At 44.4% G+C, this 27,314-nt stretch overlaps 1 protein-coding gene across 2 annotated transcripts in view; it reads left to right on the forward strand.

Annotated features, from left to right (window-relative positions):
• Nucleotides 1–27,314, forward strand: part of si (sucrase-isomaltase (alpha-glucosidase)) — a 194,663-nt gene that overhangs the window by 121,089 nt on the left and 46,260 nt on the right. For both annotated transcript variants that reach the window (XM_055646336.1, XM_055646337.1), the window contains 9 exons: nucleotides 1,879–2,033; nucleotides 9,518–9,686; nucleotides 15,658–15,754; nucleotides 19,113–19,225; nucleotides 21,919–22,044; nucleotides 24,243–24,374; nucleotides 24,468–24,578; nucleotides 25,082–25,144; nucleotides 26,064–26,198. In XM_055646336.1, the coding sequence (XP_055502311.1) occupies nucleotides 1,879–2,033; nucleotides 9,518–9,686; nucleotides 15,658–15,754; nucleotides 19,113–19,225; nucleotides 21,919–22,044; nucleotides 24,243–24,374; nucleotides 24,468–24,578; nucleotides 25,082–25,144; nucleotides 26,064–26,198 (1,101 nt within the window). The remainder of the gene's footprint in view (nucleotides 1–1,878; nucleotides 2,034–9,517; nucleotides 9,687–15,657; nucleotides 15,755–19,112; nucleotides 19,226–21,918; nucleotides 22,045–24,242; nucleotides 24,375–24,467; nucleotides 24,579–25,081; nucleotides 25,145–26,063; nucleotides 26,199–27,314) is intronic.

Below are 27,314 nucleotides of genomic sequence, written 5' to 3' on the forward strand. Positions count from 1 at the left end.
ACAAAAATGCTGGAGAAACTCAGCGGGTGCGGCAGCATCTATGGAGCGAAGGAAATAGGCAACGTTTCCGGCCGAAACCCTTCTTCAGACCCGAAACATTGCCTATTTCCTTCGCTCCATAGATGCTGCCGCACCCGCTGAGTTTCTCCAGCATTTTTGTCTACCTTCGATTTTCCAGCATCTGCAGTTCCTTCTTGAACATTGTAGCATCTGCAGTCTTTTATGTCTCCATCTGTTCTGTGATTTACAGATATGTCCAAAGAGTCTTAGATATTTTCTTCAAGACATAATTTCCCTCCACAGAGGGTGGCACGGTGGTGCAGGAATAGAGTTTCTGCCTTACAACGCCAGAGACTCGGGTTCGATCCTGACCACGGGTGCTGTCTGTACATTCTCCCTATGACTGTGTGTGTTTTCTCCAGGTTTCCTCCCACAATGACATGCAAGTTTGTAGGTTAATTGGCCTTATGTAAATTGTTCCTATTGCGTAGGATTCCGCTGGTATATGGGTGATCATTGGTTGGTGTGGACCTGATGGGCTAAAAGGCCTGTTTCAATGCTGTGTCCCTGGCCTGCTCCAGCAGTTTGTCTTTTGCTCAAGATTCCAGCAGCTGAAGTCTCTCGTGTCTCCAATTCCAATACTAAAACGTACAAAAGTACTTAACGTACATTACGTAATACAATACACAACGTAGTCTTAACTTGTCCCTCAACACTATTCTGGCCATACCATCATCGTGTGACATGTGAAATCACATGTATGTACGATTTTTGTTATGATAAGGGCGGCATGGTGGCGCAGCGGTAGAGATGCCGCCTTATGCCCCTGTCCCACTTAGGAAACCTGAACGGAAACCTCTGGGTACTTTGCGCCCCACCCAACGTGTCAGTGCGGTTCCAGGAGATTATTGTCAGTCTCCCTACCTGCTTCCACTACCTGCAACCTCCGGGATTCGCACGGAAACCTTGAGTGGAGCGCAAAGTCTCCAGAGGTTTCCGTTCAGGTTTCCTAAGTGGGACGGGCATTAACAGCGCCAGAGACCCGGGTCCGATCCTGTTTACGGCTGCATGTCTTTACGGAGTTTAAACATTCTCCCGTGACATGCGTGGGTTTTCTCCAAGATCTCCGGCTTCCTCCCACACTCCAAAGACGTACAGGTTGGCTTGGTGTAAATGTAAATGTCAAATTATCCCTGGTGTGTGTAGGGTAGTGTTAGTGTGTGAGATTGCTGTTCAGTGTGGACTCGATGGGCCGAAGGGCCTATTTCCGCGCTGTATCTCTAAACTAAACTAAAGCTAATTAATCCTTTTTTTTAAATTTAGGAGAAAGAATGTTGACCTGGATACAGAGATTAATTCAAACACTGCAAATGCAGAAATAATAGCTGGGAAGGCAGATGATACCGCTCTGCTGATGAAACATTAACTTTCTCTCTTCAGCTGCCTAAGCTACTGTGCACGTTCAGCAGATTCTGTTTCTAAATAGAGAGCAAAATGAAATTTCCTTGAAAGGAAATGAGGAGGAATTTCTTTAGTCAGAAGGTGGTGAATCTGTGGAATTCATTGCCACAGACGGCTGTGGAGGCCAAGTCGTTGAGCATTTTCAATGGCAGAGATTGACAGATTCTTGATTAGTACGGGTGTCAAGGATTATGGGGAGAAGGCAAGAAAATGGGGTTGAGAGAGAAAGATAGATCATGCACGATTGAATGGTGGAGTAGACCTGTTGGGCCGAATGGTCGGAATCTGCTCCTAGAACTTCGAAACATGAACTTTTGCATCCTAAACTGCTGGAGCATGTCACAATAAGTATTGACCTGATATTTAATAAATGCTAATATTTAATAAATGTTAAATAAACCTCTGTTATTTCCGCAGATTTTTGATCCCCTGGAAAAGCGATTTGAGGTTCCAATCCAATTAAATCTCCCCAACACGACTGGCGGAAATAGTGATTCAAGACTTTATGACGTTGAATTTGTCAATAACCCTTTTGGTATACGAGTCAAACGAAAGAGTACTGGAACAATAATGTGAGTGCTTGATTTTCTGATTTATTTTATTTCTGTGCAGATAATAACTCCGCAGAGCAAAATGGTGAGGAATTGTAAACAATCCTGTATAGCTAAACAATTTGAACTTCCATATTTGAAAATAATGCTTCTGCCAAAATAAGTAACTTGAATAATACCTGGAACTAAACTCTTAGTATAGGAGAGAGATCGAGAACCTTGTGGCCTGGTTTCGAGGCCTTAATATCAGCAAGACAGCAGGGTTGATCGTGGAGCTACGGAAGCGATGGTATGAATAATAATGGACGCTGCAGAGATGGTCAAGAGCTTTGAAGTTTGTAGACGTCTTTATATACACAAGAAGATGGCGGCATGGTGGCATTGCAGTAGAGCTACTGCCTGACAGTGCCAGAGACCCGCGTTTGATCCTGCCTACGGGTGCTGCCTGTACAGAGTTTGAATGTTTTCCCCGTGACCTGGGCGGATTTTCTCCGAGATCTAGTTGGGTCCACTGTTGTTTGTCATGTGCATCAATGATCTGGATGATGATGTGGTAAATTGGATTAGTAAGTATGCAGATGATACTAAGATAGGTGGGGTTGCGGGTAATGAAGTAGAGTTTCAAAGTCTACAGAGAGATTTATGCCAGTTGGAAGAGTGGGCTGAAAGATGGCAGATGGAGTTTAATGCTGATAAGTGTGAGGTGCTACATCTTGGCAGGACAAATCAAAATAGGACGTACATGGTAAATGGTAGGGAATTGAAGAATGTAGGTGAACAGAGGGATCTGGGAATAACTGTGCACAGTTCCCTGAAAGTGGAATCTCATGTAGATAGGGTGGTAAAGAAAGCTTTTGGTGTGTTGGCCTTTATAAATCAGAGCATTGAGTATAGAAGTTGGGATGTAATGTTAAAATTGTACAAGGCATTGGTGAGGCCAATTCTGGAGTATGGTGTACAATTTTGGTCGCCTAATTATAGGAAGGATGTCAACAAAATAGAGAGTACAGAGGAGATTTACTAGAATGTTGCCTGGGTTTCAACAACTAAGTTACAGAGAAAGGTTGAATAAGTTAGGTCTTTATTCTCTGGAGCGCAGAAGGTTAAGGGGGGACTTGATAGAGGTCTTTAAAATGATGAGAGGGATAGACAGAGTTGACGTGGACAAGCTTTTCCCTTTGAGAGTAGGGAAGATTCAAACAAAAGGACATGACTTCAGAATTAAGGGACAGAAGTTTAGGGGTAACATGAGGGGGAACTTCTTTACTCAGAGAGTGGTGGCGGTGTGGAATGAGCTTCCAGTGGAAGTGGTGGAGGCAGGTTCGTTGGTATCATTTAAAAATAAATTGGATAGGCATATGGATGAGAAGGGAATGGAGGGTTATGGTATGAGTGCAGGCAAGTGGGACTAAGGGAAAAAAGTTGTTCGGCACGGACTTGTAGGGCCGAGATGGCCTGTTTCCGTGCTGTAATTGTTATATGGTTATATATGGTTATATCTCCAGTTTCCTCCCATGTGCAAGTTTGTAGGTGAATTGGCTTGGTATGGATGTAATAATTGTCCCTAGTGTGTGTAGGATAGTGTAGTGTGCAGGGATCTCTGGTCGGCACAGTCTAGGTAGCCTGTTTCCGCACTGTATCTCTAAACTAAATTAAATTAAAGTGTTTTTATTTTTGTGTTTTACTATAAGATGATTCAAATTTTGAATGTTGTTTTATTCAGTGAGGTGCCACTATGATGGTGTTGACTCCATGTTGACCTGGTGTATTAATTCTCCAAGATAGCCCATCGCAACTGTGGAATTCATTGCCACAGAAGGCTGTGGACGCCAAGTCAATGGATATTTCTAAGTCGGAGATGGACAGATTCCTGATTAGTACGGGTGTCAGAGGTTATGGGGAGAAGGTGGGAGAATGAGATTGAGGGGGTAAGATAGATCAGCCATGATTGAATGGCGGAGGAGACTTGATGGGCCGAATGATGTAATTCAACTTCTAGAACCTATGAACAGCCTACATCCAGTAGTCGATGCAAAGGCATACCAGTTGTGTCTATGACCTCTTTACCATCCAAATCCTCAACACCACCACAGATAAATTGTGTAGGAAGGAACTGCCGATGCTGGTTTAAACCAAAGCTAGACACAAAATGCTGGAGTAACTCAGCGGGACTGGCAGCATTCCTGGATAGAAGGAATGGGTGACATTCTTCAGCCGGAAAGTCAGGGGAGAGGGCAAACGGGAGATATGGAAGGGTAGTCTGCCAAAGAAGCTAGTTGAGGCCAGTTCATTGATTATATTTAAGAGGGAATTAGATGTGGCCCTTGTGGGTAAAGGGATCAGGGGGTGCGGAGAGAAGGCAGGTACAGGATACTGAGTTGGATGATCAGCCATGATCATATTGATCACATTGAGCAGGCTCAATGGCCTACTCCTGCACCTATTTTCTATGTTTCTATGTAAGATGTAAAAACGAGAGATCAAAGGGGCCAAAGGTCAAGGAAAAACATTGAATAGGTCATTGTTAGCTGAGGGGAAGGTGGCAACTTTAAGTGTAAAATTTAATCAGGAAGACAGTCAGACTGGTGGGAGAAAGGATGGGGAGGGATGGCGTAATATATATGGCGTAAAAATAGAGAGAGTACAGAGGAGATTTACTAGAATGTTGCCTGGGTTTCAACAACTAAGTTACAGAGATAGGTTGAATAAGTTAGGTCTTTATTCTCTGGAGCGCAGAAGGTTAAGGGGGGACCTGATAGAGGTCTTTAAAATGATGAGAGGGATAGACAGAGTTGATGTGGACAAGCTTTTCCCTTTGAGAATAGGGAAGATTCAAACAAGAGGACATGACTTCAGAATTAAGGGACAGAAGTTTAGGGGTAATATGAGGGGGAACTTCTTTACGCAGAGAGTGGTGGCGGTGTGGAATGAGCTCCCAATGGAAGTGGTGGAGGCAGGTTCATTGGTATCATTTAAAAATAAATTGGATAGGCATATGGATGAGAAGGGAATGGAGGGTTATGGTACGAGTGCAGGCAGGTGGGACTAAGGGGAAAAAAATTTGTTCGGCACGGACTTGTAGGGCCGAGATGGCCTGTTTCCGTGCTGTAATTGTTATATGGTTATATGGTTATATGGATGGAGAGCAAGGAAAAGCAAGGGTTTCTTGAAGTTAGAGAAGTCAATATTCATACCGCTGGGTTGTAAGCTGCCCAAGTGAAATATGAGGTGCTGTTACTCCAGTTTACGTTGTGCCTCACTCTGACAGTGGGCACCACTACAATCTCTGAGAAAAAGGAACTGGTCCCGGAAACGTCACCCATTCCTTCTCTCCAGATATAGTGCCTCTCCTGCTGAGTTACTCCAGCATTTTGTGTCTTATCTTCGGTTTAAAGAAGCATCTACAGTTCCGTCCTACACCACAATCTCTTTGCCTTGCTCAATGTCTTATTCTTCGTCTTTACTCGTGAGTGCGTCCCCGTTCTCTGAATTGCTTTGGTGCCATTCTAAAATTCTCTAGCAACTTGGACAAGAAATGTTAAATGCATTCATTACTGTCTGATGAACCATGCGTGATTACTAATAAATTGACTCTGCAGATTTAAGGCATTCCACACAACAACACACCACTGCACATATCTGAAGATTATTATTATTTGAATACTTCATTCCCTGGCAAGCATTGAGGTATGGGCCAGTCCCACTTACGTGACTTACGTCGGCGAATCTAGCGGCGACCAGAACAAGGTACGACTCTTTGGGCGACTACTCACGTCCATACAGGCTTCACCCCGCGACATGTCGCCAGGGTGTTGCCTGTATGGCCATGAGGAGTCTCCTCAGTCGCCTAAAGAGCCGCAGAGTCTTAGTCGCCGCTGGATTTTCAACATGTTGAAACTTTTCAGCGACCTGCAACGACCTATGACGGGTGCCGGCAGTCGCCGAAAAAGTCGCGTAAGTGGGACAGGGCCATTAGATAGTCAGAAAAATTACTTGCAGCTAATGAAAAGTACCTATTTTCCTCTTTTTTTGTTAAAAAAAAAAAGACACAACGTGTTGGGGTAACTCAGTGGGCCAGGCAAGATTTCTGCAGAACATGGATGAGCGACGTTTCGGGTCGGGACCTTTCTTCGGACAGGTTGTGTTGTGAGGGGGAAGAAAGATGGAGGAGGATAGAAACATAGAAAAACATAGAAATTAGGTGCAGGAGTAGGCCATTCGGCCCTTCGAGCCTGCACCGCCATTTAATATGATCATGGCTGATCATCCAACTCAGTATCCCGTACCTGCCTTCTCTCCATACCCTCTGATCCCCTTGGCCACAAGGGCCACATCTAACTCCCTCTTAAATATAGCCAATGAACTGGCCTCAACTACCCTCTGTGGCAGAGAGTTCCAGAGATTCACCACTCTCTGTGTGAAAAAAGTTCTCCTCATCTCGGTTTTAAAGGATTTCCCCCTTATCCTTAAGCTGTGAGCCCTTGTCCTGGACTTCCCCAACATCGGGAACAATCTTCCTGCATCTAGCCTGTCCAACCCCTTAAGAATTTTGTAAGTTTCTATAAGATCCCCTCTCAATCTCCTAAATTCTAGAGAGTATAAACCAAGTTACCCAACCAAGGATGGGTAAGATAAGGCCTTGCAAGTGATAGGTGGATACAGGTGAGGGACGTTAGAGATGCAGATGTCTGGTCAAAGGCCAAATATGATGAGACAAAAAGGTGTGAGGTAAGGAGAGAAGAGTTGAAAATTGTGAAGCCAGAGGAAGAAATATTGGAAGGGGAGTGAGATTGGAGGAATGGGTGTAAGACTTGATGAGGCAGAGTGAAGTGAAGGGGAAAAATGGTGAGGGACGATGGACAATAGGTGCAGGAGTAGGCCATTCGGCCCATCGAGCCAGCACCGCCATTCAATGTGATCATGGCTGATCATCCCCAATTAGTACCCCGTTCCTGCTTTCTCCCCAAAATACCCTGACTCCGCTATCTTTAAGAGCCTTATCCAGCTCTCTCTTGAAAGCATCCAGAGAACCTGCCTCCACCACCCTCTGAGAATTCCACAGACTCACAACTCTCTGTGAGAAAAAGTGTTTACTCATCTCTGTTCTAAATGACTTACCCCTTATTCTTAAACTGTGGCCCCTAGTTCTGGACTCCCCCAACATTAGAGAACATGTTTCCTGCCTCTAGCGTGTCCAAACCCTTAATAATCTTATATGTTTCAATGAGATGCCCTCTCATCCTTCTAAATTCCAGGGTTTACAAGCCCAGCCGCTCCATTCTCTCAGCATATGTCCTGCCATCCTGGGAATTAACGTTGTAAACCTATGCTGCACTCCCTCAATAGCAAGAATGTCCTTCCTTAATTTAGGGGGCCAAAACTGCACACAATACACAAGGTGTGGTCTCACTAGGGCCCTATATAAGTGCAGAAGGACCTCTTTGCTCCTATACTCCACTCCTCTTGTTATAAAGGCCAATATGCCATTCGCTTTCTTCACTGCCTGCTGTACCTGCATGCTTACTTTCATTGACTGATGAACAAGGACCCCCAGATCCCATTGAACTTCCCCTTTTCCCAACTTGACACAGTTTAGATAATATCTGCCTACCTGGTTTTGCTACCAAAGTGGATAACCTCACATTTATCCACATTAAACTGGATCTGCCATACATCTGCCCACTCACCCAACCTGTCCAAGTCACCCTGCATTCTCATAGCATCCTCCTCACAGTTCACACTGTCACCCAGCTTTGTGTCATCTGCATATTTGCTAATGTTACTTTGAATCCCTTCATCTAAATCATTGATGTATGTTGTAAATAGCTGTGGTCCCAGCACAGAGCCTTGAGGTACCCCACTGGCCACTGCCTACCATTCTGAAAGGGACCTGTAATCCCTACACTTTGTTTCCTGTCTGTCAACCAATTTTCTATCAATGTCAGCAGTCTACCCCCAATACCATGTGCCCTACTTTTGCCCACTATTCTCTTTTGTGGGACTTTATCAAATGCTTTCTGAAAGTCCGGGTACACTACATCCACTGGCTCTCCCTTGTCCATTTTCCTAGTTACATCCTCAAAAAATTCAAGAAGATTAGTCAAGCATTGGTCAAGGGACTGCACCCACTCCACACACATCTAGATCTCCTGCCATCAGGCAAGAGATACCGCAGCATCAAAGCCCGGACAACCAGACTGCTAAACAGCTTCCTTCCACAGGCTGTGAGGCTGCTAAACAGTCACTCCACCTGATTCTGCTGCTTTTGCACTGACAATTTAATAACTGGCACTGAGTAATAACTCTGGCACTGGCTCAGGCCACCTAAATCAGATGCCCTGGACATTTTATGACTTTTTTTTTTTTTTTTTTTTCCTCCTTGTATTTTAATGTTGCTTTTTTTACCTGCACTTTAAAAAAAATATTCGTACTGTTTTTATCAGGAACTGGATTGTTTTTATTTATGCGTGAAATGTTTAAGTTTTTATGTGCGATGCTCCGGTATTCCCTGAGAAACTTCTTCCCATTTTGCACTGTACAATTGCTGCTTTGCATGATGACAATAAAAGGATGATAATGATAATGAAGTGAGGGTTATGGTTATGGCTCACTTCCCTTCCACCAATATTCCTTAGAGTCATAGAGTGATACAGTGTGTAATGTAAGCAGGCCCTTTGGCACAACTTGCCCACACCGGCCAACAAGTCCCAGCGACACTGGTCCCATCTCTCTGCATTTTGGCCCATATCCCTCCAAACCTGTCCTTATCCATGTACCCGTCTAACTGTTTCATAAACTTTGGAATAGTCCCTTGTCTCAATTACTTCCTCTAGCATCTTGGTCCATACACCCAGCACCATTTGTGTAAAAAAAAATAACCCCTCAGATTCCTATTAAATCTTTTAATAATAATAATAATAATATATTTCATTGTCATTGCACATAAGCGCAACGAGATTTGGTATGCAGCTTCCATCCGATGTCATAACTTAAATAACTAATAAAATTTAGATTTAGATATCCCCCGAACATGGATTGTAAAAAGAACAGTAAAACAGTCAAAACAGTTCAAACAGACTAAAGTGCAGATGTGTCTGTGCGACGTGACCATCCGAGGGAGACAGTCCATGGGGGATGGAGGCCACTCAGCAGGGCCGGTTCAGAGCCACTATAGCTCTGGGAATGAAGCTGTTCGTGAGTCTGGAGGTTCGGGCGTAGAAGGCCTTGTAATGTCTGCCGGAGGGAAGTAGTTCGAACAGTCCATTACAAGGGTGTGAGGAGTCTTTATGGATGCTGATTGCCTTCCTGAGGCACCTCTTCACCTTAAACCTATGTCCTCTGGTTTATCACTCCTTCCCCTGGCTTCTGCTGCCCCTGTGACTCAGTTTAAATACTTCACCTGATTCTAGCCGAGGCTGGGTTAGAAACCTTGTTAATTTTGCTCATTCACAAATGGCGTTGGTTAAATTAAATGCAGGGGAATCTGGTGTTTTATATCCCAACAGCTGGAATTCTCAAGTACCCGGCTTCACTTTTACTGATCAATTCATTCAAATCAGCAATCTGCTGCCTTCAGAGTTTATTTATGGTTTTGGAGAAACGGAACATAGGAGTTTCCGACACGATCTGCAGTGGAATACGTGGGGAATGTTTGCCAAGGACCAGCCACCGGGGGTAAGTTTGCAAACGTTATTTCCTCGCTGGTGTTTTATTACCGACTTCAACTGCTGTGAAAGATTGGATTAGCCCAGCCACACATCATCCAATTGCTGAACGTTTTATGGTGAAGAGCAACAGAACCCATTCACGTATAAATCACGGAGCTTCTGATTTACTGTAACTGTTTTATCTCCCTCATCCAGAACCATTGTCTGCAACTCCGTGAAGCTGACGATTGATACAAATACTCTTTGTTCGATGGTAGAATGCAGGCTTGTGCATGAAAAGCAAACGTGCTAATGATTGAAAACTCGCTGGTGTCAAGCCAGTGATCATAACCTTTTTAATCTCCTTTCTGAAATGGAATCTAGGCCACTAGGGTGGCACGGTGGTGCAGTGGCCGTGTTGCTGCCTTACAGCCAGAGACCCAGGTTTGATCCTGACCACGGGTGCTGTCTCAACTGACTTTGTACATTCTGCCCGTGACTGCGTGGGTTTTCCCCGGGTGCTCCGGTTTCCTCCCACACTCCAAAGACATACTGATTTCTAGATAAATTAGTTTTGGTAAAGATTGTAAATTGTCCCTAGTGTGAAGGATAATGTTAGTGTATGGGAATCGCGGATTGCCACAGACTCAGTGTGTCGAAGGGTCTGTTTCCACGCTGGATCTCTAAACTACTGACTTGGCATAAATTATTCTTTATTGGCAATAATTGCATTTAGACAAAATTCTTGGTTCTTGGTTTCTTGGTCCTCCAAAATATTCCAAATGGAATTTAAACTGGAGGTGGGTTCTAGAAACAGTTCTAGAAACTGTTAGTATCTGAATGTTTTGCATGGCATTCAAAAGTTTAACCCAGGCAGTTTAAACACATCAAATAAAACACCATAAGGCAAATTCAGCCGTGACCTCTACGCTTATGACAAAGTCACATGGTTTAGATTTCACCCAAAATGCTGGATTAACTGCAGCATCTCTGGAGAGAAGGAATCGGTCTGTCCTGTTGAGTTACTCCAGCATTTTGGATCTCTGGAGAGAAGGAATCTGCAGTTCCTTCCTGCACGTAGTCCACTTTAGTTTGTTGTCATGTTTAGGAAGGAACTGCAGGTGCTGATTTACACCGAAGATAGACACAAAATGCTGGAGTAACTCGGCGGAACTGGCAGCATCTCTGTAGAGAAGGAATGGGTGACGTTTCGGATCGAGACCCGCAGATGGGTCTCGACCCGAAGTTTGTTGTCACTTGTTTGCGGTACAGTGAAAAACGTCCTTATTTAGTTTAGTTTAGAGATACAGTGCGGAAACAGGCCCTTCGGTCCACAGAGTCCGCACCGACCAGCGATCACCCGCACACGAACACTATCCCACACACACCTGGGACAATGTACATTTACAACAAGCTAATTAACCTACAAACCTGTACGTCTTTGGATTTGGATGACAAATGTAGTTCATGCAGGAAAGGAACTGAAAATCAATCAATCAACATTGAGATTTAAAGGCAATGAGAAGTTAAAAATGCAGAAATATTAAATCTGCGGGTCTTAAATTACAACTGTAATTTAAGATGAACATTTCAAAATGGGTGGGAAAGGTTGATTCTTGTAGCAGTGATGTATATACTGCAGCAAAAATATGTCATCTAATCTCAGATTAGAAACAGATTGACATCAGGAAATATCTCCTTGACTTCCAACTGCACAGGCTCATGGAAACACAATAAATGAAACTGGGTTCGATGTTATTTAAAATGTCCCTTTGAGATTGCAGAGTCATTAAATAGCAGCCATCTGTATTCTGCTCTGGTTACAGGAAGGCAGGGAGGGATGTGGTTCTGTGATCAGTGTGTGTGTGTGTGTGCACTGAAAATGTTGTTCATTTCTTGGAGCTCAAATAGCATCATTTAGTAATAGAATCTCATAGTAATTGCTCTTTGGTTGTCTAAAGTCTGGCTGGGAGATTGCAACCTTCATTTGGGCCGCTCTGTTTCGACGACTGCAATCAAACTGGCGTGCACAATCCAATAAGATCAAATAGAACAAGTTGTCTTACAACTTTAGGCTGTTGCACGCCACACGCAAGAAGAAGAAGACTTTAGACTTTTTGCTCTATATCTGCGAAGAAACTAGCCCTTCATCCCAGCGAGTCCACGCCGACCAGCCATCATCCTGTACACGAACCAACACACACTAGGGACAATTTAAGAACTTACTGAAGCCAGTTAGCCTTCAAACCTCTACGTCTTTGGTGTACGTGTAGGAGCAAATTGGAGCACCCGGGGAAAGCCCACGCAGGTCACGGGTGGAATGTACAAACTCCATACAGACAGCACTCTTGGTTAGGATTGAACCTGGGTCTCTGGCGTTGTGAGGTAGCAACTCTACCGCTACCTCACCGTGCTGCCCACTGACAATTAAAATATCTCTCCGTTAGTAGAGGGGAGAAATACCATATAAACAAATTTTCTGTCATGGGTTAAATGGCATATTAAAATAAATTCTAGTTTAGTTTAGAGACATAGCCTGGAAACAGGCCCTTCGGCCCATCAATTCCACACCGATCACCTATTCACACCAGTTCTATATTAGTCCACTTTCTCATCGACTCCCTACAGACAGGCACTATTTTCTGTAGAGGTCAATCAACCTACGAGCCTGCACATCTTTGGGATGTGGGAAGAAGCCCTCGTGGTCATGGGGAGAACGTACAAACTCTGTACAGACAGCGCCCGAGGTCGGGATTGAACCCGGGTCTCCAGCGTTGTGAGGCAGTGGCTCTACCAGCTGTGCCACTATGCTGCCCCAACATGATCTGTATTTAATAAAATCATCAATACGTTGTCAATTATGAAAAAAGAATTCATGTGTGATTCACCCAAAGATACTGTCGATTGTCTCTGATTGGAGAATGCAGCCAATTTGCACTTTAATGAGTTCAAAATGTTGCTGATATCAAGTGCCCACGGCACTTCCCGAGATCATTATCCAACACAAGAAGATATGTTGATTTTACATGGAGAATTCTGTGTCTTTCCCAATTGCACAGAAGCAGTGAATTATTAACGAGTTAAATCAATTAAATCAGCAGATTAAAAATTGGAAATAAACCATAAAGTGCTGAGGTATGCACCACGACCTTGACAGTGTAGAGAGGTACGTGTGAATGGTGTAATAAGCTGCTCAACCCAAATCTCAGAGACATCTGATGAAGTAATTTTCGGATGGCGGAAGCATTGTGGATAGGGCGGCATGGTGGCGCAGCGGTAAAATTGCTGCCTTACAGCGCAAGAGACCCAAGTTCGATCCTGACTATGGGTGCTGTCTGTACGGAGTTTGTACATTCTCCCCCTGACCACATGAGTTTCCTCCCACATTCCAAAGACTTGCAGGTTTGTTGTTTAAAAATTGGCTTCTGTAAATTGTTCCTAATGTGTGGGATAGAACTAGTGTCGGCTCGAACTCGGTGGGCCAAAGGGCCTGTTCCCAAGATGTATCTCTAAACTAAACTATCTGAATGTTGAGAGAGGGGGAAAAGAACAGGTTAATACATTTTTGATGCTTGTGTTGTAGTGGCCAAGGAAATAGCGTTCACGTTTTCACCAATCTTTCCACCACCACGTACAAGAAACACAAGACAGACATCATTGTATACAGATGCCGAGAAGTGTGTTCAACTCTGGCTGAACAACTCCTAATCTTGTATGTGGACTCGATAAGAAGAAGAAGTGTCTCTGTTTTCGTTGTCTCTGTACTGTACACTGACAATGACAATTAAAATTGAATCTGAATCTGAAGTGGCCATCAAGTATTCAGGGGATTGACACAAAATGCTGGAGTAACTCAGCGGGACAGGCAGCATCCCTGGAGAGAAGGAATGGCTGACGTTTTGGGCCGAGACCCTTCCACAGACTGAGAGGGAAGCTTGAGATATGGAAGTGTACACAGAGAATGTAAGGTGTGAAAATGACAGATCAAAGCAGATGCTGTTCAAGGAAACGTAGCTGATGAAAATGTTGGCTGAGGGGAAGGTGACAACGAGGTATATAAACAGTAAAATAACCAGGAGGACAGTGAAACTAGTCTGAGAACCAGGGTGGAGATGGAGAGAGAGGGAAAGTAAATACTAATTAAAGTTGGGAGAAATCAATATTCATACCACTGGATTGTAAGATGCCCAAGCAAAATAATGGGTGCTGTTCCTCCAATTTGGACTGGGCCTCAATCTGACAGTGGAGGGAGCCCAGGACAGAAAGATCAGTGTGGGAGGTCAGAGATCAGATCAGAAAGATCAGAGCGCCATTTCCGCCACCTCCAACGTGACCCCACCACTCGCCACATCTTCCCATCTCCCCCCATGTCTGCCTTCCGCAAAGACCGCTCCCTCCGCAACTCGCTTGTCAATTCTTCCCTTCCCTCCCGTACCACCCCCTCCCCGGGCACTTTCCGTTGCAACCGCAAGAAATGCAACACCTGTCCCTTCACCTCCCCCCTCGACTCCATTCAAGGACCCAAGCAGTCATTCCAGGTGCGACAAAGGTTCACCTGTATCTCCTCCAACCTCATCTACTGCATCCGCTGCTCTAGATGTCAGCTGATTTACATCGGGGAGACTAAGCGGAGGTTGGGCGATCGTTTCGCCGAACACCTCCGCTCAGTCCGCAATAACCTACCTGAACTCCCGGTGGCTCAGCACTTCAACTCCCCCTCCCATTCCCAATCCGACCTCTCTGTCCTGGGTCTCCTCCATTGCCAGAGTGAGCAACACCGGAAATTGGAGGAACAGCACCTCATATTCCGCCTGGGTTGCTTGCGTCCGGATGGCATGAACGTTGAATTCTCCCAATTTTGCTAGCCCTTGCTGTCTCCTCCCCTTCCTTAACCTTCGAGCTGTCTCCTCCCATCCCCCCCGCCCTCGGGCTCCTCCTCCTCCCTTTTTCCTTCCTTCTCCCCCCCACCCCCATCAGTCTGAAGAAGGGTTTCGGCCCGAAACGTTGCCTATTTTCTTCGCACCATAGATGCTGCTGCACCCGCTGAGTTTCTCCAGCATTTTTGTGTACCTTGGATTTTCTTTTCTGGTTATGGGGAGACCCTGATAAAAAACGAATTATCCAAATACTCAGCTGCCCAGGCAGCATCTGTGGAGAGAATTGAATGGAATCAATGATTCGGGTCAGTGACCTTTCACTTGGAAAATAATGTTAATGTGGACACATTTTTTATCCAATGGATTCCAGTTTAACACCAATATTTTTAGTTTGGGTTAGAGATACAGCGTGGAAATAGGCCCTTCGGCCCATTGAGTCCGTACCGACCAGTAATCCCTGCATACCAACACCATCCTACACACAAGGGACAATTTACAATTTAACCAAGTCAATTAACATGCAAACCTGTACGTCGTGTGGGAGGAAACCGGAGCACCCGGAGAAAACCCACGCAGGTCACGGGGGGAACGTACAAACTCCGTACAGACAGCAATAGACAATAGGTGCAGGAGTAGGCTATTTGGCCCTTCGAGCCAGCACCACCATTCATGGCTGATCATCCACAATTAGTGCCTATTTGCCTATTTCCTTCGCTCCATAGTTGCAGTTGCACCTGCTGAGTTTCTCCAGCATTTTAGTCTACCTTCGATTTTCCAGCATCTGTAGTTCCTTCTTAAACACCTCGTTCCTGCCTTCGCCCCATATCCCCTATCTTTAAGAGCCCTATCCAGCTCTCTCTTGAAATTATTCGTGGAATTGGTCTCCACTGCCCACTGAGGCAGAGAATTCCACAGACTCACAACTGTGTGAAAAAGTGTTTCCTCATCTGTGTTCTAAATGGCTTACCCCTTATTCTTAAATTCGTACATGTGGACAGGATCGAGCCCGGGTCTCTGGGGAAACTCTACCACTGAGCCACCGTGCTTGCGATACCGTGAGTGTTCTTTAATAAAATGAAAAGACTTGCTACTCTTCCCTTTAATATATATATGTATTCACAGTATAAATTGAACAGCTATGGGAGCCATCCCTTTTATATGGGTCTTGAAGATGAGATCGAAGCACATGGTGTGCTATTATTGAACAGCAATGCGATGGGTGAGTTAATCTGTTCTTGTGATTTTTTATTTAAAGAATATATTAATCATTTCCAGCTTCATTTTTGCATCAAAATCCAAACAGCAATGTAATCCTAGTAAAACATGCTAAGAATATAAACATAATTTTTAAGGCCGAGATAGATGGATTCTTGGTTTTGTACGGGTGTCGGGGGTTACGGGGATACGGCAGGAGAATGGGGTTGGGAGGGAGAGATAGATCAGCCACGATTGAATGACGGAGTAAACCTGATGGGCCGAATGGCCTAAACCTGCTCCTATCACTCATGAAAATTCTAAGTTTACATATATTTTATTTTATTAACTCTTTGTTTCGCGGTTCGTGGTACATCGAGTGCGAGGGCCGAGCGGACTTTGGTCACCACAAATGGCCGTGCCAGCGTGTTGTATATGCAAAGATAATTTTCCTGTGCAGTTGCATATTTAGTTTAGTTTAGAGTTAGAGCGCAGAAACAGGCCTTTCGGCCCACCGAGTCTGTGCTGACCAGCGATCCCCGCACATTAGCACTATCCTACACACACTTGGGACAATTTACATTTACACCAAGCCAATGAGCCTGTACATTTTTGGAGTGTGGGAGGAAACCGAAGATCTCAAAGAAAGCCAATGCAGTCAAGGGGAGAACGTACAAACTCAGTACAGACAGTACCCGCAGTCGAGATCAAACCCGGGTCTCTGGTGCTGTAAGGCAGCAACTCTACCACTGCGCCACTGTACCACCCTGATATATGCAAAAATAATTTTACTGTGCAGTTGCATATGTGACAAATAAATCTCCATCGAACCATTGTTTATTGAAAATTGCTAGAAACCGTCAGTATAAAAAATGAAGCACATTTTATTAAATTTGTTTCTGTCCTGTAAAAAAAACACTAAAGATACCCAGCAACGATAAATAATTGACGCCAGATCAACTTAGCCTGCTTCATATATTCACATTGTCATCTTAAGGTCTGTGTGGACTTTAATTCTGCTTTGATTTCCTGATTTTTATGGCCATGAAAGTAGTCAATACAAATATCAAAATTAATTGCTACAAACCGATAAAAAACCCACAAAGCAAAGAATTACAGCTGATGATAATCAGAAGGCTAAAGATCCGAAACGTTAACGTTTCCATTGATCATTGATAAACTGTCTGCATGAAAGGTGAAACAAAGCATTGGGATGATTGCTTTGCTCACAGTCCATGAAATGCATTTAACAGATGTGACTCACACAGAGGCGCAACGGCAGGGTGGCATCCCATATTCGCAAGTTCATCAGTTCTAGGAGCAGAATTGGGCCATTCGGCCCATCAAGTCTACTCCAGCAATAAATCATGGCTGACCTATCTTTTCCTTTCAACGCCATTCTCCTGCCTTCTCCCCGTAACCCCAGACAATCCTGACTAATCAAGAAATCCTGGGTCAATGCCTCCAAACCACAGTTACTGAGTACAAAACAACAAATGTAACTTTGTGGGAGCCCTTTATGTAGTGACTATTGCATACCCTGGGCATGCATGCAAAGAATATCACTGTGACCTGTCACATGTGACAATAAAGTATTCATTCAAATGGGAATAACTGAACAAATTTCTGGAATTGTTCAATTTGGGTGAGTGTTGGGTCCAGACTGTGTCTGGTCAAACGATGACGGATTGAGCTCAGTTGGATCGGGGAATCAGTGGGAGTGGGACTCGATTAGAGAGAGGTACAACCAGAAGCTCAGGAAAGGCGACACAATTGTGCAGGTGGATAAGTGATGGTCTTGGAATCATGATAAGGCACAGACATCGTGGGCCAAAGGGCCTGTTCTTGTGCTGTACCAAACTATGTTCCATGTTCCAATTAGGGACACATTCAAGCAAAAGTTCAGGACTACATTTTGCAGCTAATGGAATTCAAAGGTTATGGGGTGAAAGCAGGAGAATGAGGTTGAGCGGGAAGATAGATCAGCCATGATTGAATGGCGGAGTAGACTCAATGGGCCGAATGGCCAAATTCTGCTCCTATGACTTATGAACATATGGAGTTGTTTTGCTAATTAAAGCACACAGTATTGGGGGTTCAATATTGATGTGGATAGAGAACTGGTTGGCAGACAGGAAGCAAAGAATAGGAGTAAACGGGTCCTTTTCACAATGGCAGGCAGTGACTAGTGGGGTACCGCAAGGCTCAGTTCTGGGACCCCAGCTATTTACGATATATATTAATGATTTGGACGAGGGAATTGAATGCAACATCTCCAAGTTTGCGGATGACACGAAGCTGGGGGGCAGTGTTAGCTGTGAGGAGGATGCTAGGAGGCTGCAAGGTGACTTGGATAGGCTGGGTGTGTGGGCAAATGCATGGCAGATGCAGTATAATGTGGATAAATGTGAGGTTATGCACTTTGGTGGCAAAAACAGGAAAGTAGATTATTATCCGAATGGTGGCCGATTAGGAAAGGGGGAGATGCAACGAGACCTGAGTGTCATGGTACACCAGTCATTAAAAGTAGGCATGCAAGTGCAACAGGCAGTGAAGAAGGCGAATGGTATGTTAGCATTCATAGCAAAAGGATTTGAGTATAGGAGCAGGGAGGTTCTACTGCAGTTGTACAGGGTCTTGGTGAGACCACACCTGGAGTATTGCGTACAGTTTTGGTCTCCTAATCTGAGGAAAGACATTCTTGCCATAGAGGGAGTACAGAGAAGGCTCACCAGACTGATTCCTGGGATGGCAGGACTTTCATATGAAGAAAGACTGGATAGACTCGGCTTATACTCGCTAGAATTTAGAAGATTGAGGGGGGATCTTATAGAAACTTACAAAATTCTTAAGGGGTTGGACAGGCTAGATGCAGGAAGATTGTTCCCGATGTTGGGGAAGTCCAGAACAAGGGGTCATAGTTTAAGGATAAGGGGGAAATCTTTTAGATCCGAGATGAGGAAAACTTTTTTCACACAGAGAGTGGTGAATCTCTGTAATTCTCTGCCGCAGAAGGTAGTTGAGGCCAGTTCATTGGCTATATTTAAGAGGGAGTTAGATGTGGCCCTTGTGGCTAAAGGGATCAGAGGGTATGGAGAGAAGGCAGGTACAGGATACTGAGTTGGATGATCAGCCATGATCATATTGAATGGCGGTGCAGGCTCGAAGGGCTGAATGGCCTACTCCTGTTCCTATTTTCTATGTTTCTATGTCTGAAGAAGGGTCTCAACCCGAAACGCCACCTATTCCTTCGCTCCATAGACACTGCCTCACCCGCTGAGTTTCTCCAGCATTTTTGTCTACCATGGGGGTATGCATTTTCAAACGTTCATGCTCTGTCTGTATATCTGCACTAATTCTGCAAATATATTGTTTTGCTCCAGATGTGACTCTTCAGCCAACTCCTGCTGTCACCTATCGCACTATTGGAGGAATCCTAGATTTTTATATGTTTCTTGGTCCAACTCCAGAAGAAGTGGTCAAACAGTACACATCAGTAAGTATCTGTTTTCCTTCGCTGAAAGATAATAACGCAGGAGTATGGATTTGGAGGGAAGTTGAGAATGCTTAATGGTATTCACCGGTGGTGGGGCTATGGATGAAGTGGTGGAGATGATGGTGTAGCTGGCAACTCTCAAAGTTACAAAGTACCCAGATAAGCAGTTAATGTGATGTAACCTTACAAGGCTGCTGACTTAGATCAGGAAAAGTAGAATTGGTCATATTAATTCTGCAAGGACACTCATTGTTATTATTATTATTATTATTATTATTATTATTAATATTATTATTATTATTATTATTATTATTTTTCTGTGCTTCTATAAAGCAAACACAAATATTGCAAAATAATTCAGTGAGAAGTCTCAACCATGTTTATTCAGAACTAGTATACATCTCTAATTTTAAATTACTCCCCATTCAAAAGGTTCGAGAAAGCAAATACAAATTTTTGCAAAAGGATTTAGTGTGAAGACTCAAATTTAAAAAAATTCATAACCAGTATTTGTTGTAGGTTTATATGAATACGTTTAAATTACTTCCCAATTATGGGTTTTCTTGGCTATTTCAGGAGGGCATTAGGAGCTTACCACATTGTTCTTGGTCTGGGGTCACATTGACTCAACTGAATGAGGACATCAGATTTCATTCTCCGAAGGGTGCTGGTAAATGAGATGACCTTTTCAAACAACAGGCAGTCATTATGGTTTTGTTCCAAATATATTGAATCTTAAATCCACAAATTTGAAATTCTGCCACTGGATCTTCTGACTAGGTCTCTGGATAGGTCTCGACCCAAAATGTCGCCTATCCATGGTCTCCGCAGATGCTGCCTGACCCGCTGAGTTACTCCAGCACTTTGTGCCCTTCTCTGTTTACTAGTCCAGCCACATCCACTCCACTGCTCTGTCTAGATTGAGTTGAAAGCTATACCTTGATGTACGAGGCTGAATGTTAATGCAAGGACAAGTTAGGTTGAACAAGTTAGGTCTTTATTCTTTGGAGCGCAGAAGGTTAAGGGGGGGGACTTGATAGAGGTCTTTAAAATAATGAGAGGGATAGACAGAGTTGACGTAGATAAGCTTTTCCCATTGAGAATAGGGAAGATTCAAACAAGAGGACATGACTTGAGAATTAAGGGACAGACGTTTAGGGGTAACATGAGGGGGAACTTCTTTACTCAGAGAGTGGTAGCTGTGTGGAATGAGCTTCCAGTGGAAGTGGTGGAGGCAGGTTCGATTTTATCATTTATAAATATATTGGATAGGTATATGGACGGGAAAGGAATGGAGGGTTACGGTGTGAGTGCAGGTAGATGGGACTAGGGGAAAATAAGTGTTCGGCATGGATTGAGGGCCGAGATGGCCTGTTTTCCGTGCTGTAATTGTTATATGGTTATATGGTAAGTCATTCCATGGTCACTTGCAAAATAAGCATTTGAAAGGGAATGACCAACCTTTATGCAGGTCCGAAGATTGATACAAAAATGTGGAGTAACTCAGCGACAGGCAGCATAGAAACATAGAAACATAGAAATTAGGTGCAGGAGTAGGCCATTCGGCCCTTCGAGCCTGCACCGCCATTCAATATGATCATGGCTGATCATCCAACTCAGTATCCCGTACCTGCCTTCTCTCCATACCCCCTGATCCCTTTAGCCACAAGGGCCACATCTAACTCCCTCTTAAATATAGCCAATGAACTGGCCTCAACTACCCTCTGTGGCAGAGAGTTCCAGAGATTCACCACTCTGTGCGTGAAAAAAACGCAGCATCTCTGGAGAGAGAATAGGTGACGTTTCGGGTCGAGACCCTTCTTCAGACTAATGCAGGTCTGCTTGCTTGCACAGACAGAAGTCCTAAACCTCACCATAACGTGTGGGGGGAGAATGGTTGACCCATAATCTCTGAACTTCATACAAAATTCCAGACTGGTGGGTAAATATGGCTTTATAGAATTTAAAAAGAAATAGCAAATGCACTCCAGCTGATTCGAGCTCTCTGAATTTTGTACTTTCAATTTTCTAATACTAGATGTGAATTAACCACCAAGGGATTTCTTCCAAGCTGCAATCTGATAAGAGTGAAATAATAGATGCAGAATCTTATTGCAACTGTACTCATCATTCATGAGAAAATGATTTGCGGATAAATGTCTATTCTCTTGATTACTTTAGTTGAGATTGTCATTGGTAGATTCCATTACTCAAGCAATAAAGTAACGTGAAAATTGGCGCAGTGGAGGAGCAGCACAGTGGCGCAGCTGGTAGAGCCACTGACTCGCAGCTCCAGGGTCCCGGGTTCGATCCTGACCTCGGCTGCTGTCTGTGTGGAGTTTGCATGTTCTCCCTGCGACCACGTGGGTTTCCTCCGGGTGCTCCGGTTTCCTCCCAAAGAACTGCAGATTTGAGAGAGTGGGATTACATAGAACTAGCGTGAACGGGTGATTGATGTTCAACGTAGGTCTGTATCCATGCAGTATCCCTAAACTAAACTAAGCTGTTGGATGGGTCCCATGGCTGGTGTAACAAAATATAGATAGGAAATAAGAGTACCACTCAATATGCGCTAAATATTTAATCAAAAAAGTACAGTACATATGACTGTATAAAAGACAACCACACAACTGAAAAGAAAACTTCATTTTTCAATGCAACCAAATATTTAATTTCTTTTATGTTCATTCTAGCTTATTGGACGTCCAATCCTGCCCCCCTATTGGGGACTGGGGTTCCAGTTATGTCGATATGGATACAAGAATCATCAGGAAATAGCTGATTTATACAGAGACATGAGGAATGCCGGTATACCCTACGTAAGTTTGTAATGAAATTCTTGCTGTTGTGCTGAAGCAAAGCAAGAATGTCATTGTCCGATCTGAGACACATGACAATGAACTCTCTTGAATCTTGAATCTTGAATCATGCGCAAGTGTTGGATTGAGCTATCGGCAAACTAGCATTTATTTTATCAAGGATAAAATAAAATAAACGGATAAGGGCCTTTGATGTGAAGAAGACGCCATTTTGTCCCACCTTGTAACTTGTGAGAATTGGGTTTGGACGCACCAATACAGGTGTCAGAGGTTACGGAGAGAAGGCAGGAGAATGGGGTTGGGAGGGAGAGATAGATCAGCCATGATTGAATGGCGGATCAGACTTGATGGGTCGAATGGCCTAATTCTACACCTATTCCTTATGACCTTAGGCAGTACACAAGTGTCGCCACGTTTCTGTGTAAAATAAAACTTACCACGTACTCTGACTCTCTACCCTATCTATGCCCCGACATGATGCCAACTGAAACTGATCTCATCTACCTGTACATGACCTATATTCCCTCTAATCCCTGCATGTGCATGTAACTCTTAAACGCCATAGTCGTATCTACCTCCACCATCACCCCTGGCAGTGCGTTCCACGCCCCCACCAACTCAATGATTCAAATCAATGATTCAATGATACTTTATTGGCACATGTACTTAGTTACAGAGAAATGCTTTGTTTAGCATACAGCCGGTAACATCAAACAGCAGACCATGCCTAGGCAGGGACTCTGCAGAAGGACCTGGACAGGTTGGGAGAGTGGGCAGAGAAGTAGCAGATGGAATATAATGTAGCAAAGTGTGGGGTCATTCATTTTGGTAGTAGGAATAAAGGCGTAGTCTATTTTCTAAATATTATGAGAATCCAGAAATGGAAGTGCAAAGGGACTGGGGAGTGCTGGTGCAGGATTCCCAAAAGGTTAAACTGCAAGTTGCATCGGTAGTAAAGAAAGCAAACTCAATGCTAGCCTTTATTTCAAGAGGGCTTTTCAATGTGATCAGCCATGATCACATTGAATGGCGGTGCTGGCTCAAAGGGCCGAATGGCCTACTCCTGCACCTATTGTCTATTGGCTTATGTACAAAAACAGGGATATAATGCTGAGGCTCTACAAGGCTGGTAAGGTCGCATTTGGAATATTGTAAGCAATTTTGGGCACCATATCTGCTGGTTTTGGAGAGAGTCCAGAGGAGGTTTACAAGAATGACCCCAGGAATGAGTGGGTTAACCTATGATGAGCGTTTGCCGGCACTGGGCCTGTACTCGATGGAGTTTAGAAGAATAATGGGGTCCTCATTGAAACCTACAGAAAAGTAAAAGGCTTGGATAGGGTGGATGTGGAGAGGATGTTTCCACTAGTGGGAGTGTCTAGGACTAGAGGTCACAGCCTCAGAATTAAAGGACATTCTTTTAGGAAGGAGATGAGGAGAAATGTCTTTAGTCGGTGGTGAATCTGTGGAATTCCTTGCCACAGATGGCTGTAGAGACCAAGCCAGTGGATATTTTTAAAGCAGAGATAGATAGATTCTTGATTAGTACGGGTGTCAGAGGTTATGGGAAGAAGGCAGGAGAATGGGGTTGGGTGGGAGAGATAGATCAGCCATGATTGAATGGCGGAGCAGACTTGATGGGTCGAATGGCCTAATTCTACACCTATTCCTTATGACATTAGGCAGTACACAAGTGTCGCCACGTTTCTGTGTAAAATAAAACTTCATCATCATCATCCTTTATTGTCATCATGCAAAGCAACAGTTGTACAGTGCAAAATGAGAAGACGTTTCCCAGGGAATACCAGAGCATCGCACATAAAAACTTTACGCATAAACATTTTAAAAAAATTAAAAAACAATCCAGTTCCTGATAAAATAGTACGAATAATTAAAAAAAAACTGCAGGTAAAAACAGCAACATTAAAATACAAGTAAAAACAGTCTTAAAATGTCCAGGGCATCTGATTTAAGTGGCCAGAGTCAATGCCAGAGTTATTACTCAGTGCCAGAGTTATTAAATTGTCAGTGCAAAGCAGCAGAATCAGTTGGAGTGACTGTTTAGCAGCCTCACAGCCTGTGGAAGGAAGTTGTTTAGCAGTCTGGTTGCTACTCACCACATACTCTGACTCTCCGCCCTATCTATAATCCCCTCATAATTTTGTATAATCTTTACCATATTAACTCTTTGGTTGCAGGATGTCCAACACGTTGACATTGACTTCATGGAGCGGCAGTTGGATTTCACCCTGGATGAGGATGACTTCCAGGGTTTGCCAGATTTGTTTAATCAAATGAGAAATGAAGGGATGAGAACCATCATCATTTTGGTAAGCGCCTGACCAGCCTTCGTGGAAATATTAGACTTCCAATTCCAGTTTGGATTCCAGCGTGGATAACGTATTTCTCCCTTAACCATTAAGGATCCAGCAATTTCAGGGAATGAAACCCGGTCTTACGAAGCATTTACCAGTGGAGTGCAGGAAAATGTATTCATTACGTGGGAAAATAGTTCTGACATCATGTGGGGAAAGGTAATCTTTATTTTCTAGTTTATTGAGATATTCAAAATTCAGCAATGCTTTGAAGTGATTTCAGTTACAGTAATCAGAGCAGCGATTCGGAAACTCCAAGCCGCTGAGCGCGTTCTTCCGTTCCAACGCCGGTGCTTCAATCATCCCGGCGAGGGGGCCTGAACATAGCGGCGACTGAGGAGGGTTCAATGGCCCCGACCACGGGTGAACAAGAGGACGAGGACTGAACCTTTCTGCCTTCCCTCACAGTGGGAAACGTCGATTCCGCTGTGGGGGATGTTCATGTTGTGGGGAATGTTCATGTCATGTTAAATTCTATAGTGTTGTATTCATTTTATTTGATTTGCATGTTAACTCAAATTTCACCGCACCAGTTTGGTGTATGTGACAATAAATGCAACTTGAATTATTATGGGTTTTCTGCCATCATTGAAACTTTTCTCAATGGTTGTATAGTATGTAAAGCAATTGTAATCCTCGAACTTATCATATCAATGTTACAGGTATGGCCAGATCTCCCAAATGTATTTGTAGACACAACAAAAGACTGGGATTATCAAGTGCAAGTAAGTAAGATTTATCAAAACATTTATACCTTCAGCTGAAATATGTATGCAGCAATGTAACAGAGTGGTGCAGCGGGTAGAGCTGCTGCCTTACTTACTGTGCCAGAGACCCGGGGTTCGATCATGACCTTGGTTGCTGTCTGTGTGGAGTTTGCACGTTCTCCCTGTGACTGTGTAAGGTTACTCAGGGTGCTCCAGCTTCCTCCCACATCCCAATGACATGTGGGTTTGTAGGTTGATTGGCCTCTAATGTGTTGGGAATGGAGGAGAAGGTGGGATAACACAGACCTAGAGTGAACGGGTGGTCGATGGTCGGCACGGACTCAGTGGGCTGAAGGGTCTGTCTCCATGTTATATCTCGAAACTAAACTAAAAGACGTATCCAAAGCTAAATGGCTTGCCATGTATTTGCATTCAAGCAGCAAACTCAAAAGATGAAGTCAAAATTAGACGTCCAACATGCAAGGCGAATTTGAAATAAAATCATATGATCACGCACATTGGAAGCACCGAGTCTCTTGCAAAGAGTGGGGGAAATCGAGAACCAGAGGGCATAGGTTTAAGGTGAAGGGGGAAAGATTTTATAGGAATCGGAGGGGCAGCTTTTACATGCAAAGGGCGGTGAGTGTGTGGAACGAGCTTCCCGAGGAGTTAATTGTGGCAGTGACGATTGTGAGCTTTAAGAAGCAGATTAGACAGGTACATGGATAGGACAGGTTTAGAGGGCTATGCGCCAAGCTCAGGCAAGTGTGACTAGTGTAGATGGGGCATGTTGCTCGGTGTAGGCATGTTGGTCGGTATGGGCAAGTTGGGCCTGTATCCACTCTATGACTCTATGACTCTATCTAGAAAATGTATAACTGAAATGGACAAGATATTTGCTGTTCTTGCTTACAATGGTGGTTTTGTGTTGTTGCAGCATTATCGGGCTTATGCTGCTTTCCCGGACTTCTTCCGCAATGCAACAGCAGATTGGTGGCACACAGCGATTAAAGATTATTACACCAATCCATCGAACTCAAGCAAAAGTGTGAAGTTTGATGGCATTTGGATTGTAAGTGTTCAAATACTGTCTCTCATAGGACCACTAGGGGCACCGCATTGATGGCTGCCTCTGCCTACAGCCTGTCTGGTTTTTCTATATTTTTTATTTTAGTTTGTCTTAACAGTTTGTTTGGAGGTTTCTTTAGTTTTACTATGGGGGGGGGGGGGGGGGGGTGGGGGGGGGGGGGGGGGGGGGGTAAAGGGGAAACCATTTCCCAGTCACTTCCTGGCTAGGATGTGACTATTCTCCGAGTCACGTCCTCGCCCCCTTCCTCGCTGCGTACCAACTGGATTGGCGCGGCCATTCCTACCGGGGATTGGACCAGAGCTTCGGCGGTGCGGCGCTGGTTTCACCGCGGAGCGGGCGATGCCTACCTGGATCGCCGTTTGAAGATCTGGCGTGTTGGGCCAGCAGCTTCAACATCGCGGAGCTGTGGTCCGTGGAGCTCCCAGCGCGGGCGGCGCTGACTTCAACATCTCAGAGAGGTCCTGGGACCTTTTGCCGAGGGCTGCCAGCGTGAATCTCCGCCCAGCGCGGCCTGTGGACTCCAGTAGGAAGTGGTCGATTCGGAGGTCCAAGCTGCTGAGGTTGTCCTCGCGTTCCGACATTGGAGTTCCATCACCCTGGCGAGCGGGCCTGAGCTGCGGGCCGCCCGTAGCGGCAACTGCAGGGGGCTCGGGAGGCCCTGACCACGGGTGAGCATCAAGAACATCAGAGGAAGAGACTGACTTTGGTGCCTTCCCTCACAGTGGGAAACTTTGATTCTGCTGTGTGGAGATGTTTTATGTTGGACTATCGTGTGTTTGTTATCGTGTACTTTATTTTATTTGGATGGCTGTATGGTGACCACACATTTCACTGTGCCAACTGGCACGTGACAAATAAATGTATCTTGTATCTTACCAATGTTTCAAATTAGCAATAGAAAAACATTTGGGCAGCACAGTGGCGCAGCGGTAGAGTTGCTGCCTTACAGCCATTGCTGTGCCGGAGACCCGGGTTCGATCCCGACTACGGGTGCTGTCTGTACGGAGTTTGTACGTTCTCCCCGTGACCACATGGGTTTTCTCTCACACTCAAAAGACGTACAGGTTTGTAGGTTAATTGGCTTGGTGCAAGTGTAAA

Source organism: Leucoraja erinacea, chromosome 14 (assembly GCF_028641065.1).
Source record: "Leucoraja erinacea ecotype New England chromosome 14, Leri_hhj_1, whole genome shotgun sequence".
Lineage (NCBI taxonomy): Eukaryota > Metazoa > Chordata > Chondrichthyes > Rajiformes > Rajidae > Leucoraja > Leucoraja erinaceus.